General features: G+C 36.6%; 1 protein-coding gene across 4 annotated transcripts in view; it reads right to left on the reverse strand.

Annotated features, from left to right (window-relative positions):
- Positions 1-16,926, reverse strand: part of PIGN (phosphatidylinositol glycan anchor biosynthesis class N) — a 106,461-nt gene that overhangs the window by 57,503 nt on the left and 32,032 nt on the right. For all 4 annotated transcript variants that reach the window (XM_082639986.1, XM_082639987.1, XM_082639985.1 and 1 more), the window contains 3 exons: positions 8,290-8,368; positions 7,159-7,341; positions 1,462-1,601 (listed from right to left, as the gene is read on the reverse strand). In XM_082639986.1, the coding sequence (XP_082496112.1) occupies positions 1,462-1,601; positions 7,159-7,341; positions 8,290-8,368 (402 nt within the window). The remainder of the gene's footprint in view (positions 1-1,461; positions 1,602-7,158; positions 7,342-8,289; positions 8,369-16,926) is intronic.

The following is a 16,926-nucleotide window of genomic DNA, read 5'->3' on the forward strand; positions in this document are numbered from 1 at the left end:
AGAAAAGCTAACACCAGTCAAAAGGAGAATGTTTCTTTTGTTCTCAACAGTGCTGATTTTGTAAAATCATTTAGATTATTTCTAGAAGAAAAGTGAATTTTTATGTTTTATTTTCTTTATAATCTGTCAAAAAGATAAAGATAGAATACAACATATTTTCAAAATCACTCTGTCCTTAAAATTTAAATGTATATGTGTTCTTCATAAATAGAACATTTAACAATTCAGGAGGGAATTTTGGATAACACCTTTCATTCTAAAGATTTTTAAGCCAGAGCAAATGACATTAGGAAAAAATCCAATTTAAATATGTACATCCAGCAACACTATTCCTTTCAAATGGAGAAGTAACAGTCTGTTCTTCTGTCAGTGTCTTTTTGCCTTGTTTTTAAAAATGTTAACATTTAAAATATTTTAATATTAATTTTTATTTTTCATATAAAGAAGAGGTGGTCAAAGCTGGAGGTAACAAAAATTAGAAAAGAAAACACATTGTGTCATTGCAACATGCTCGCCAGCCCTGACAACACCCTTATTCTGGGCTGTCATTCCCTGGTCTGCTTTTGGCGTCTGGTTTGCTCAAAGGATGCCCAAGACTAAGTTTAAATTCTAGATTACTGGTGCAAATATAGAAATCAACATGATCTGTAACATGACCCTCGCTGCCTGTGAACATGAACCAGCCCAACATTTTAGTGATTTTCTTTTAAAGTGTTTATAACTTGCATGAGAGCTCTACCTCTGATGTTTCCTACAATGATAAGAATCCATTTCAAGTCCAACTTGTGAGCAAGCACTTAAAGGTAGAACCACAGCATACAAGAATAATCTCCCCTAACCCCTGTAGGTATACATTACTAGATTGGATTTAATGGCGAACTTTCATTCATCTAGGTTTACATGATAGCTGGGAAAGGAGGGGCAAAAACGTATGGAACAAAAGCATGCAAATTGCTTTGTGAAACACGAAGATACACTGGAAACTGGGATGATGAGACAAATTCAAAACGTAAGTCACTCCTGACATGGTACAATCCATATTAATTATTTAATTTTTACTCCAGATTTTTCTTATAAAAGATAACACAAAGAAGGGAATGAGGTCAGTGTTACCTCAGGGCAATCAAGATGAAGTCAAAAGGGAAAAGTAAAATAAAAAGGATGTTTAGGGAATTCCCTGGAGGTCCAGTGGCTAGGACTCTGCGCTTTCACTGCCGAGGGCCCGGGTTCAATCCTGGGTTGGAGAACTAAGATTCTGCAGGCCTCAAGGTGCAGCCAAGAAAAAAAAAAAAGCCTGTTTATATGCAACGTTTATGCTGTTATGAATGAAATGAAAGGGCTTGGAGATTTGAGGGTATTATAATTATCTTTCATGACTTACACTACAGAAATCTAATGCATTTAAATACAGATTTAACTGTCAGTGAAGCGAAAAACAAGACCACAAGATGTGTTACTTACTCTCTCAGAACCGCATACCATACTGGCAGCGGCAACAAGCAATATATGTAGTAAGTCCAGGGACAGGCTTGAATCATCAGGAAAAGTGCTAGTAAAACGCCAACAGCTACAAAACTACATGACAGGAGATGGCTTGGTTTCTGAAAGTTAAACAAAACATTGAAAACACTCCAAACCCATGCTACTTGATAGGTTTTTAAAAGAGATTTTATAAAGTAAAGAAAATACATTACTTTCTTTCAGTGATTCTACAACTAGATGATTAATCTAAGAACTGTATTTTAAAAAATCTGTCATTGGAGAAGCACATTATAGAAGAAAAAGCTGGATAGCCTGGAATTGTTGCAATTAGGTAATTCTCAATTTAAAATGACTATGCTCCTAAAGTTTGTTTGCAAGTAACTTCTTCGGAACTCTGAACATATTTCTCCTTAGTAACAATTTTATAAATGTTGACTGAGTTCACTGACAAGCCCACAAAAGCCCATTTAATCTACCATAAACTGTGGGACCTAATCTTCATTTGGAACAATGATTCTATCTATTCAAACTTCAAGTTGACATGCTGCCCACGCTTCTCTCTCCATCACCCAACCACAGTAGGTTCATTCAGTCATATCTTCTCTCCCAAACACCTGCCAAACAAGAAAGGAGCTCCTCCATGTAAATCACCAGTGACGGCCTCCACAGGCCGTGGGTGCTATGGGCCAGGAGTAATGATGCGAGGGTCAGGGACAGAAATGCCAATGATTGGAACAAGAACACACTTATGGAAAGCTGTGATGCTAAGAGCACACAGGAGAAAAAAACAGGACTGGAGGGGTCACATGGTACTCTCTTGCCTCCGTGCCTTGTTTTCTCTCTCTCTGTTTCCCCCTTGTTTTGCTACCCAAACTAAATAAGGTGAGAATTAAGAATTACCTTATGGAGTAGGGGAGGTTAGGGAGGAAAAGCAAGAGGTATTTTCCCCCTTATAACTCCTCCCTCTGGCCTAAAATGTCACCAGAAAGGAAGTAAAGAAGCAAGAATAAACTAGGGCAGAGTTGTAAAAAGGAAGGTGAGACATAGCATTGTGATGAAGAGTTTGGCGCTACACAGATCAGAATTCAAATCCTGGCTCTGTCACTTGCTCACTGTATGACCACGAGCAAAGTACAAAACAGATTCTGAGACTTAATTTTACTCCATCTATAAAATGCGAAGAATAATTCCATATCTATTTATCAAGGCTAGTAATGCTTAAATGAGATTATGAAAAGAGCTTAACAAAATGCCCAGAATATTACTACTGCTTAATAAATAATGGCTACCATTATCACCTTTATTTTTCTTCTCTCCTCCTCTACCTCTCTGCATTAGTCCCAAAAGTCATTACAGAAACCTCTCAGTGACTAGCACTGGAAATGGAGGTCCCATAGCAAGGGGATGGAAGAAGAAGGAGCAAGTCTCAAACAGATATGGACAGGTAGAGTCTCTAAAGCTCAAGGTGCCTGAGGCAGGTATTCAGTTGAGGAATTGGGACTGGTTTCACATCACTCTGAGGATAGTAAAATAATAAGAAAATAAGTTTAAAGAGTACCTAAAAAAAGACACTCGAGGGATTTTCTAGAGTCAGTACAATATCACATAATTATCCAATCCTTTGATACATAAAGTAATCGACATTACAAATAGACATCTACTTGTAGGAAACCAAATCAAAAAGAATTCAGTTCAGCTAAAGTAAAAATGGAAAGGATTTTAAATAACAGGAATGGGGAACATTTTCTACCTGAACCATGCTGTGTGCACTGTCATGACTCCTCCATCCAACTAACAATGATTAAGTCGCACAGTCTACGCCACGCTCTGTACTAGGTGCTGGCCTATGAGGAGTTTAAACCATACAGGTGGAGACGGAATCCTGGGACTTGGTTTAAGGGGTTAACATTTTGTGATTTCCCTAAGTAGTGAGAGAATAAGGGAAGCATGTGGCAAAATAAGGATATTCAGTTCTAAAGCAAAAGACATCTGAACTAGCAAAAGCAAAGGAGAAGAGTAGATAGAAGTTAAATGCAGAGTTCAATTAGGAGGAGCTATGGCAAATTACCTTTAAAGAGAATGTTCACTGCAGAGTTGTCTGTAAGAGTGATAAACCTGTAAAATCTGGGGGACACTGTCATGGAGAAGTGACAGAAACTTTGGAGTCAGACCTAAATTTAATTCAGCACTGCTGTTCTATTTGCTGTCAATTTGACTAAACCATTTAGCTTGTCTCAAGCTCTGTTTCCTCATCTGGCAGTGGAGGGTAGAATCTGCTGTGAGCTCATCTCTCACTCCCCCCGGGGCCCTCTATAGTCTAGCTGTATCAGTGACTTGCAGGCCTTCCAAGAAGCCATGCTACCTCACTCCTCATCTGGCACGTGCTGCTCTCCTTGCACCTTTTTCCTTTTTTCTATTGGGCTATCCGACTCACCCTTTAAGATTTGACTTTGGCAACAACTACCTCGGTGAAGGCTCCCTACACCCCAACTGCAAGCATCATGTTCTAATGCGTGCATAGCTGCAATCATCTCACGCCCTAATTGCTCTCCAAGCCTCCCTTTGGTTAATGCTGTAGACTTCTGGCAACTTATTCTTCCTCCAGGTGCTGGCACTTCACTAGATTATAAACTCTCGCTGAAGAAGAATCAGAATTTTTTTTTTTTTTTTTTTTTCGGTATGTGGGCCTCTCACTGTTGTGGCCTCTCCCGTTGCAGAGCACAGGCTGGGGATGCGCAGGCTCAGCGGCCATGGCTCACAGGCCCAGCCGCTCCACGGCACGTGGGATCCTCCCGGACCAGGGCACGAACCCGCGTCCCCTGCATTGGCAGGCGGACCCTCAACCACTGTGCCACCAGGGAAGCCCAAGAATCAGAATGTTTTTGCAAACAGAACTAAAGGGTTCAAAATACTTTTAATAACCTCAACTGTAATGGTCAGTTTTATGTGTCAGCTTGGCTAGGCTACAGACCCTAGTTAGTTATTCAATCACACATTAATCTAGGTGTTGGCTGTGAAAATATCTTGTAGATGTGATTAAAGTCCATAATCAGTTGACTTTAGGGAGATTATCCTGAACAATCACAGTGAGCCTGATTCACAAAAGGCTCTAAGAGCAGAACAGAGGGTTCCCTGAAGAAGAAACTGTACCTGTGGAGTGAAGTTTCCGCTCCTGCCTGCAAGTTCCAGTATGCCCTTCCTGATGGCCTGACCTCTGAACTTAGGACCTGCCTAACTAGCCCCACAGTCACATGAGCCAATTCCTTACACTAAATTTCTTAATACAGAGATCCTACTGGTCTATTTCTCTGGTTTAACTCTAAGTGATAGACCAGCTCTTCACTAAATAAAGTCTAAACTCTATAGTCTAGCATTTGAGGCCTTTGATTACTTCCACCTAATCTATATTATCAGTATTATCTCTTATTAGGCCCTTGAACAAACCTCCCAAATCCCCCCCAAACTGAACTATTTATTTTGAAGGCAGCATGGTATAGAAAGAGCATGAATTTAAGTATTAGAGTTCAAGGACACCAGTGTGTCCTTGAGGAAAACATTTATCTCTCTGAGCCTAAATTCCCCCATCCATATTATGAGAATCATAACCATTAAATTTAGGGTAGTATTAAGCTTAACTAAATAACACATGTACAACACCCAGGACAGTCCTGGAATAGTGCAGTTTAATAAATATTACTGATTAGCCCAGCATAAAAACACATCTTCCCATCCCTGCCCCTATTTATATTATTCAATTTGCTTTAATTTTTATCCTCTCCCTATATTCTGACTGTTAAATATCCACCAAGACTTATTTTTTCCTGTTATCATCACCCTAGCTAAAGTGAGATTTTCTTTATTTAAAATATGATAGTCATTGTATCACATTCACTTAACATTTTATATTAAAGTTGTCAAACATTTGTTGTCTTATGTAATATAGCATAGTATATGATCTATACTTGATAAGGTGGCTATGTGTATACATATTTTACCCACTTTATTTAATTACAAGCTCCTTGAGAAGCTTGTAATTTTGTATCTGAATTTTGTATTTCTTGGTGTATCCTATGAAGCATCTCGCATTGTGCTGTATACACAAATATTCTCTGCATTATCAGATTAACGAATAAAGAACTATCAGCTGTGAAATCTGCTGACACAACAATCTAAAGACATCATATGCCTTCTCAATAACCCAAAACGTCAAGACAAATACCAAAAGGCGGCGTTTGGCATTAGACTACTCTGGACTCAAATCTCAGTTCCTCCACATCCTAGCTGAATGGCCTTTTGCAAATTACTTAAATAGCTTCAGTTTCCTCTTTTATACAGAAAAATTATAGTGCCTACTTCCAGCACTGTTACGTTTAAAGTGGCAAAATAGATTTCAAATACCCAGCTGAATGCCTAGTTATATCCTCCACTAAAACACGTTTGTTTTTGTCTCTTTTCCTACCACGTAAGAAATGATTTCTACTATAGCCAATTTCACATACATTCAAATAATGAAAATTACTTGGGGTAAATTATTTAAGATGCATTACAGCATTATAAAGAAATGGAATAAATACTACTGCTCTTCCTTCCATTACAGAAAAATAAAGTATAAAATTGAAAAAAGTTACCACTGGAAATGTCTGTAGACTATTATTATTAATAATACACCATTCAGGTATATTACTTTTTAGAGGATTTGGACATGGTAATAATCATTAGAGAATGAAGTAAAGGAGATGGAAGAGGCGTATTATCCCTGGTAAATGACAGTAATATATTTTAAAAGAGTAAAGTGTTTTAATATAGTTAAACTATATATGTACTGTTATATTTTCTCAGTTGTATAAAGTATTATTAAAGAGCAGGGTTTTTTTGGCATTGAAAGTACAGTAAACTAGGGACTAATTCTTAAAATGAGGATATATAGAAAGTTCTGGAAATCTGTATTTAAGAATTTTAGAGGGCTTCCCTGGTGGCGCAGTGGTTGAGAGTCCGCCTCCCGATGCAGGAGACGCAGGTTCATGCCCCGGTCCGGGAAGATCCCACATGCCGCGGAGCGGGTGGGCCCGTGAGCCATGGCCGCTGAGCCTGCGCATCCGGAGCCTGTGCTCCGCAACGGGAGAGGCCACAACAGTGAGAGGCCCACGTACCACAAAAAAAAAAAAAAAAAAGAATTTTAGAAAGATGAAAAAGGTAAGGATAGTTCCAGAAAAATGTATATTATTTTAAAAGGAACATTTTGAATAAGTGATTTTATTTCTTTCCAGCTCCTAAACTTAATATCAGATAAATATATAAATAAATATATTGCTTTGAAACTGTTTTCTGATCACCTGTACTGTAGAAAGATACGGAATACTTATAACATGCTAAGTAATTATAAAATATAAACAGAAATACAACACAGTTAATGCCATAGGCAAATGTAAATTACACAGCTATCTTTATAGCCTCTTAAGTTACAGGACCATTATTACTGATACACCTTTTTTCCAACTAAAGAAACAGAGATTACTGAGAAAAAAAGACCCAGTACAACAAAAGCAAATGAAAGAGTTAGCTTAGTACAGCATGTACATTATATGAACTCACTGCAGTTAACTTGATATAATTTCTTTCCTTAGTCTTATGATTTTACAACATCATCTGAATCTTCATTATACTTTCTGAACATACCTTGACTTCTTTACTAACACCTCTGTTAAGGCTGCAGTGAGACTTGATGATCAGCAAAGAAACATAAGATGTCCATCCCACAAAACCAAGAACGACATTGAAAGCCAAAAAGAATCTGTCATAAGTGTGATAGTAGGACAATCCTTTCAATGCAAGATTAATCAGCTCCTTGCAAAGGGAGACCTATGGTGAAAGAAAAATATAACTCACCACATGCAAAGACAAAGAAAATCTAAGTTTCAAAGGAAGAAAAATTATTAAAGTAATCGTAGATTATTGATCAAAAACAGATTTTGATTGTTCAAGGATCTTCTTGCAAAGTGTAAGAAAAATTCCTGAATAAAATAAATTTCTAAATCTTGATAAAAAAGGACATTTAAAATGCAAACTATCTATGAGATATGCAATGATTTTAAATGATTCTGAATGATTCATTTTGTGGAAATTATCTTCAAATGACACATGAAAGAAATGGTTCTCTAATATAGGTCCCTGATAGGAGATGCCCACATTTACATTTTTTGACTTTCTCATATGAGATTACCCAAATCAGTTATAAAACATTATTAAAATAGCTTAATATTTTAGTAGAGAAGAATAGCTTGCCATTGTAAAACCATAACAAAAATAAGCATTAGAAATGCCATCATACTACTTAGGCAATTTTAGAAACCAAAATAGAATTCTTTCTTACTTTAAAATTATATGACCACTTAAAACAGAGAAAATTAATGAAAAACATAGTAGGGTAGGAGTTGGGAAAAGTCAGAGCTTCAGTATGAACCATTAGATTTCTAATAGTGTGAAGCTAATTCTAAATGTACAGATATGTCATGTTCTAAAATATTATGCATAAATAAGTTGGATGACAGAAGCTTGGAATATACTTTCTCATTATAGAGAACAGCAATTGTTCATTTCCAATGTTAACCTAAAAAAATTTACCTATAACATTACCTGAAATAAAAGAAGTATGTCCACGTGGCTAAAGCAGCTACTTAGGAAATTCAACCCTTCCTTAAAGGTTCAGGACAGCTCCCTGGCCGGCCCACTGCGCCTTCCATCACCATACCTGCCCCTCCCCATACCTGAATGATCAGCTATTTATATATACAAGGCCTGCATACTTACTGCTTCATCATACTTTTTCTGTTTTATATAAGATCTTGCTTTTCTTAAAATGTTGATCTGTTTAGAATCAGAAAGCGAGCTACAAAAGAAAAAGAAATGCTTTAGGTTTAAAACGTTTCTTCATTTCAATTACATTTTTTCTTGGTTCTTTGCTTAATTGAAAATAAAAGGATGGTGAAAATTGAGTAAAGAAAGAGAGAAAGAAACAAACAAACAAACTCTGAGCCAAACTGTATCACTGCTGGTTATCTGAACTCTTCCAAGAAATAACTTATAATTAAATTTGGTTTTCTTGACTCAAAGTTTCAACTGCCAAGCTCCACTTATGACAGTCATACAATACATCATTGGAAGAAATGTAATGCTCTGGCTAACACAGAAATTCTGATTAAATCAATGTAATTAATGGAACAACAAACGAGTGGTCTGAGTTACAACACTCAGCTCTCTCATGCTCATGGTAGACACAACAGACAGGGCAGATTCATTACGGTGCTTTGTACCCTTGAGCCAGACAGGGCCTGACAATTTTCATTATCAAAGAGATCTGAGCAGAGCTTAACCAACAATTAAAGTTAGTGAATAATTTGAATCTATTTGCTATTTTTGTATTACACCATATACTTTTTTGGTTTTCCTACCTTTCATTTCTCTTTCCACCATTTCCCTGTCCTTGTTTTACCACAGTAAAAACCCTAAATACAAAGGAGAAATACTCCTAATACTGCATAAGTAATTTTTAAATAAGTATATTTAAACACAAAATTGAATATATACTGCTTAACTAGTATCTACATTCCTAAAGTGAATACCTTTACATTTTAAAAGCGTAAAAAAGTTATTTAAGGATATATTAGGTTGGATCATTTGAAACTGATGTTTTTATATGTCAAAAACTCCAAATTAAATTTTGACAATTTCATATGGCTCAATAATCACTTGTCTTCTTTCTACTTGGTTTCAGCAGCTTCTAAAGAGATAAGGTGGAGACTTTGTAGAAAGTTCATCTTTTAAGCAATGTTATTAGTTTGGGTGGGTCACAGACATCTTTCAGAATCAGAAACTCGCTCTAGAAAAATAAATAATCCAAAATCTTACATATAATTTCAGAAAATTCAAGAACCCCAGAACTCAACTATGAACTCTCTACAGTTCTATAGAGGCTTGATTAAGAATCTATGCCTACACCAAGGGATCCCAGATCTTTCAACTCATGGGAACCCAATCACTGTCAGATTGTAGTAAAATCCCCCACCCCTGGACTCAATGGGATGTGGAAGAAAAAAGTACCAGGAAGCAAGAATACATGAAAGAAAAACAAGTTACTTCAACTGTTGCCATGATCCAGTTCTCTGTCCTTCAGACACCACACATTTTGGAATATCTTCCTAGAAGTCTTAGAAATGGAATTACTGGGCCAAAGGGCACAGGCATTCTTTGAAGGCTACATCTAAGATACATTTTCCAAAGTTCTATAAAATCCTTCTAAGTTGATCTTCCTTCTCCTTGCTCTAATCCACTCCACTTCCTAAAATACTGATTACATCTTCTGATATATGTGAAATTGATATGGGTATATTATTGTCTACTTCATCAATTCTAAACTTCCTGGACTACTGATGACCATCTCCTTCTATTCTACTTAATTTCCCATTATCCCAAATATATACTCTGTTATAAAATGGTTAAGCTCTTCATTCTTCACCTATCTTGCATTCATGTCTGAGTTATTGTTCACAAAGATCCTCCCGTCTCTGCTTTCTAAAATCAAATCTTCATCATCCTTTATGGTCTACTCCAAATCTCACCTCACACCATTAGCACTTTAGTGCACTCTCATCATCAATTTATTTCTCTTCAATTAAATTTTAAACTTTATGAGGGCCACTAATTATTTACATTAATATCAATAATACTCAGCAAAGTGCAAAGCACATAAAATGAATCAATAACTCTTAATTGATTAAAATGCTATAAAAAGGGCTTCCCTGGTGGCGCAGTGGTTGAGAATCTGCCTGCCGATGCAGGGGACACGGGTTTGTGCCCCGGTCCGGGAAGATCCCACATGCCGCGGAGCGGCTGGCCCTGTGAGCCACGGCCGCTGAGCCTGCGTGTCCGGAGCCTGTGCTCCGTGGTAGGAGAGGCCACAAAAGTGAGAGGGCCGTATACCGCAAAAAAAAAACAACAAAAAAACCAAAGTTAGCAGAAGGAAAGAAATCATAAAGATCAGATCAGAAATAAATGAAAAAGAAATGAAGGAAAGGATAGCAAAATTCAATAAAACTAAAAGCTGGTTCTTTGAGAAGATAAACAAAATTGATAAACCATTAGCCAGACTCATCAAGAAAAAAAGGGAGAAGAATCAAATCAATAGATTTAGAAATGAAAAAGAAGTAACAACTGACACTGCAGAAATACAAAGGATCATGAGAGATTACTACAAGCAACTATCTGCTAATAAAATGGACAACCTGGAAGAAATGGACAAATTCTTAGAAATGCATAACCTGCTGAGACTGAACGAGGAAGAAATAGAAAATATGAACAGACCAATCAGAAACACTGAAATTGAAACCGTGATTAAAAATGTTCCAACAAACAAAAGCCCAGGACCAGATGGCTTCACAGGTGAATTCTATCAAACATTTAGAGAAGAGGTAATACCTATCCTTCTCAAACTCTTCCAAAATATAGCAGATGGAGGAACACTCCCAAACTCATTCTACGAGACCACCATCACCCTGATACCAAAACCAGACAGAGATGTCACAAAGAAAGAAAACTACAGGCCAGTATCACTGATGAACATAGATGCAAAAATCCTCAACAAAATACTAGCAAACAGAATCCAACAGCACATTAAAAGGATCATACACCATGATCAAGTGGGGTTTATTCCAGGAATGCAAGGATTCTTCAATATATGCAAATCAATCAACATGATACACCATATTAACAAATTGAAGGAGAAAAACCATATGATCATCTCAATAGATGCAGAGAAAGCTTTCGACAAAATTCAACACCCATTTATGATAAAAACCCTCCAGAAAGTAGGCATAGAGGGAACTTTCCTCAACATAATAAAGGCCATATATGACAAACCCACAGCCAACGTTGTCCTCAATGGTGAACAACTGAAAGCATTTCCACTAAGATCAGGAACAAGACAAGGTCGCCCACTCTCACCACTCTTATTCAACATAGTTTTGGAAGTTTTAGCCACAGCAATCAGAGAAGAAAAGGAAACAAAAGGAATCCAAATCGGAAAAGAAGAAGTAAAGCTGTCACTGTTTGCAGATGACATGATACTATACATAGAGAATCCTAAAGATGCTACCAGAAAACTACTAGAGCTAATCAATGAATTTGGTAAAGTAGCAGGATACAAAATTAATGCACAGAAATCTCTGGCATTCCTATACACTAATGATGAAAAATCTGAAAGTGAAATCAAGAAAACACTTCCATTTACCACTGCAACAAAAAGAATAAAATATCTAGGAATAAACCTACCTAAGGAGACAAAAGACCTGTATGCAGAAAATTATAAGACACTGATGATAGAAATTAAAGATGATACAAATAGATGGAGAGATATACCATGTTCTTGGATTGGAAGAATCAACATTGTGAAAATGACTCTACTACCCAAAGCAATCTACAGATTCAATGCAATCCCTATCAAACTACCACTGGCATTTTTCACAGAACTAGAACAAAAATATTCACAATTTGTATGGAAACACAAAAGACCCCGAATAGCCAAAGCAATTCTGAGAATGAAAAACGGAGCTGGAGGAATCAGGCTCCCTGACTTCAGACTATACTACAAAGCTACAGTAATCAAGACAGTATGGTACTGGCACAAAAACAGAAATTTAGATCAATGGAACAGGATAGAAAGCCCAGAGATAAACCCACGCACATATGGTCAACTTATCTTTGATAAAGGAGGCAGGAATGTACAGTGGAGAAAGGACAGTCTCTTCAATAAGTGGTGCTGGGAAAACTGGACAGGGACATGTAAAAGTATGAGATTAGACCACTCCCTAACACTATACACAAAAATAAGCTCAAAATGGATTAAAGACCTAAATGTAAGGCCAGAAACTATCAAACTCTTAGAGGAAAACATAGGCAGAACACTCTATGACCTAAATCACAGCAAGGTCCTTTTTGACCCACCTCCCAGAGAAATGGAAATAAAAACAAAAATAAACAAATGGGACCTAATGAAACTTCAAAGCTTTTGCACAGCAAAGGAAACCATAAACAAGACCAAAAGACAACCCTCAGAATCGGAGAAAATATTTGCAAATTAAGCAACTGACAAAGGATTAATCTCCAAAATTTACAAGCAGCTCATGCAGCTCAATAATAAAAAAACAAACAACCCAATCCAAAAATGGGTAGAAGACCTAAATAGACATTTCTCCAAAGCAGATATACAGACTGCCAATAAACACATGAAAGAATGCTCAACATCATTAATCATTAGAGAAATGCAAATCAAAACTACAATGAGATATCATCTCACACCAGTCAGAATGGCCATCATCAAAAAAACTAGAAACAATAAATGCGGGAGAGGGTGTGGAGAAAAGGGAACACTCTTGCAGTGCTGGTGGGAATGTGAATTGGTACAGCCACTATGGAGAACAGTATGGAGGTTCCTTAAAAAACTACAAATAGAACTACCATATGACCCAGCAATCCCACTACTGGACATATACCCTGAGAAAACCATAATTCAAAAAGAGTCATGTACCAAAATGTTCACTGCAGCTCTATTTACAATAGCCCCGAGATGGAAACAACCTAAGTGTCCATCATTGGATGAATGGATAAAGAAGATGTGGCACATATATACAATGGAATATTACTCAGCCATAAAAAGAAATGAAATTGAGCTATTTGTAATGAGGTGGATGGACCTAGTGTCTGTCTTACAGAGTGAAGTAAGTCAGAAAGAGAAAAACAAATACCGTATGCCAACACATATAAATGGAATTTAAGAAAAAAAAATGTCATAAAGAACCTAGGGGTAAGACAGGAATAAAGACACAGACCTACTAGAGAATGGACTTGAGGATATGGGGAGGGGGAAGGGTAAGCTGTGACAAAGCGAGAGAGTGGCATGGACATATATACATTACCAAACGTAAAATAGATAGCTAGTGGGAAGCAGCCGCATAGCACAGGGAGATCAGCTCGGTGCTTTGTGACCACCTAGAGGGGTGGGATAGGGAGGGTGGGAGGGAGGGAGACGCAAGAGGGAAGAGATATGGGAACATATGTATATGTATAACTGATTTACTTTGTTATAAAGCAGAAACTAACACACTATTGTAAAGCAATTATACTCCAATAAAGTTGTAAAAAATAAATAAATAAAAAGTTACTTAAAAAATATTTATTTAGTTATTTATTTATTTTTGGCTGTGTCAGGTCTCTGTTGATGTACGCAGGCTTTCTCTAGTTGTGGCAAGCAGGGGCTACCCTTTGTTATGGTGTGCGGGTTTCTCATTGTGGTGGCTTCTCTTGCTACAGAGCATGGGCTCTAGGTGCGCGGGCTTCCATAGTTGTGGCTCATGGGCTCCGGAGTGCAGGCTCAGTAGTTGTGGCTCATGGGCTTAGTTCCTCCGCGGCATGTAGGATCTTCCTGGGCCAGGGCTCGAACCTGTGTCCTCTAAATTGGCAGGAGGATTCTTAACTACTGTGCTACCAGGGAAGTCCCAAAAGTTACTTTTTTAAAAGAAGAATTTTGGGTTTGAGGCAGAAAATTATACTTTTAGTAAATAATTAGTAAATCAGATGGATGAAGTGGTAAAAAGATTCACATTAAAACAAATATTTAAAATTTGGTCCAAGGGAGGAATTTTAATCCATGTCAGACTAAAACAAATAAATATATTAAAAAGAATCAAAGTATCTTTTGTCATTTTAGTAGGAAATATTAATATTAAAATATTCTGTTAAAATTTATTTCAGTTCCCTGAATTTAAATAGTGATTTTTAAATAAAATATAACAGATGTTTTGGCTTCTATTGGCAAGGTACAATATCTCCTTCCCATTTTCATTTTTTTCTAAAATATCTCTTAAGAGTCTTCTCTTGTTCTTTTCTCATTTCATGGAATTTTTTTCTTTTAATCTTTTTCTTATCTTACTTTAGCCTCTATACACACTTTTCAAACAGCAAGTGTTTTTTCCTCCTTTTTAAGGTACATGTAGCCAAACTATACTTTTTCTAGTCATTTAGCTCCACCTGCTGGTCATTCCTTGGCATAGACTCAGGGTCCATTAGACCCAATTTTAGTTTTGAGGGTTTTTTGAGCACTTCTATTTGTCATAATGAATATTTCATGATTATTATTCTTTCTTAGAGGTCTTTAAAATATCAAAGGTAAAATTTACTTATTTTTTAAATAATAGGATAAAATAGGATATGCAATTACCATATGGATCCATTGGACCCTTTTACAAGTCTAAGATATGTTACAATCTTGTTCTTCCTATATCTTGACACATTTGCTATTTCATCACCCTAGGAACCATTACATTATTCACCAATATTCATGCTAGAAAAGACTAAATAAGACAATGGATGAATGGTAGAGAGATATTATTAAACCTAAATCTAGTGATACTGGTGAAATTAATCACATAAGTAAAATCTCAAGACTGAATTTTCAGCTGTCAATATCCTAGATAAGTTTTCTTACATTTAAGAACTGATGAATGAACAATATATTTCTAACAAGAAAAAGGAAATATGGTACTTATTCAAGAAGGAAGGACTTCACTGAACAATTATTTGTTACAAGAACCGAGCTGTTTTACAAAAAGGATGTGTGACCACAGCATTCTTTCATCTTTTATGATGTTTATGTTCCAATAATTACTTGATATAGTTTCTAAGTGGACAATGCTAACATTAGGTGTATATATAAAGGTGACTGGAAGGAAAGGGATGGTGTAGAAATGAAAAAAACTCATTGGATTATAGAAAAATAAAGAGCCCATTGTACTCAGATGATAAATGATGATAACTGTTTTTCCTGGTATACTGAACATATGTAACAGGGAAAACAGGATACTACTCATAATAGAAATAAAATATCCAGGAATAAAATAATGAGAAATGTATATTGGATGGGAAAAGATAAAATTTTACTTAGGGACATAACAGAAGATATAAATAAATAAATGAAGTTCAATAGTGTAAAAACGTCAATTCTCTCCAAATTGCTTCCTAAATATAGTGTAATAACCAAAGAATTTTTCATATAATTCAAGTTGATGATTCTAAAATTTATATGGAAGAATAAATTTTTTTTTTATCTGTGCCCATAACTTTTATGATTTTGATTCATGCCAATGATTAGAATACCGTTTGTTTTGGTTTTTGGTTTTTTTTTTGCCGCACTGTGTGGCTTACAGGATCTTAGTTCCCCAACCAGGGACTGAGCCCAGGCCCACGTCAGTGAAAGTGCCAAGTCCTAACCACTGGACCACCAGGGAACTACCTATTTTTTGTTTCTTTTTAAATTATGTTTTATCAAAGCAATATATACATATAATTTTTTAAAATCAAAAACAGTACAGAGGGGCAAAATGACAACCAATGTGTCATTTTGTCACAAAGTCCCACCTTTCTCAGCTCTCAGTTCCCCAACCCAGAAATAAAAACTTTTACATGTGTCTGATTTTAGTTATTCTGGTAGTTACCCTCATTTTTCTTAATAATATGCTTTTATTACTATTTCTTTTTTTAAATTTTATTTGTTTTTATTTTTGGCTGTATTCGGTCTTCGTTGCTGTCCACGGGCTTTCTCTAGTTGTGGTGAGTGGGAGCTACTCTTCGTTGCAGTGTGCGGGCTTCTCATTGCAGTGGCTTCTCTTGTTGCCGAGCATGGGCTCTAGGCACGAGGGCTTCAGTAGTTGTGGCTCGCGGGCTCTAGAGTGCTGGCTCAGTAGTTGTGGCACGCGGGCTTAGTTGCTCCGTGGCATGTGGGATCTTCCTGGGCCAGGGCTTGAACCTGTGTCCCCTGCATTGGTGGGCGGATTCTTAACCACTGCACCACTAGGGAAGCCCCTATTACTATTTCTTGACTTGATAGCCTGAGACCCTTGCTGTTGACTCCCCGCTGACTCTGTTCCTGCTATCTTCTCCCACCTCAATATGGTTATATTACTGTTTTTACCTCCTGGTGGTTACACTAGTCACTTTAATAATCTAATACCCAAACCTCTATCTTATTCTCTCAACTGTAGCTGGAATCATCTCCACATTCTATTTTATGAGGACAATAGCACCACTATTATTCCATTTATATTTCTGCCTTCTAACCTGTAGCCTTGTACATTGCCTAAGTTGGTAACATATGCATTCTATTCTGTAATCATTATTAAGTCTTCCTTGCTTTGTCTAAGGTTTGACTCTAAAAGCTGAAAACCAGTATTTACATTATTTATGATTACTTAAATGCTGTTCACTCAGTAGCAAGGTTTTATACTATAATTAAATTTTCTCATCTATTTCTTTGAAGGCTTGATCCACATGCCAATCTTCAAATCTTTCTTACAGTCCCAACAATTGTTCAAAATCATGTCACATCTTAGGTTGCTTCAG

The sequence above is a fragment of the Mesoplodon mirus genome, assembly GCF_964341445.2.
Source record: "Mesoplodon mirus genome assembly, chromosome: 13".
Lineage (NCBI taxonomy): Eukaryota > Metazoa > Chordata > Mammalia > Artiodactyla > Ziphiidae > Mesoplodon > Mesoplodon mirus.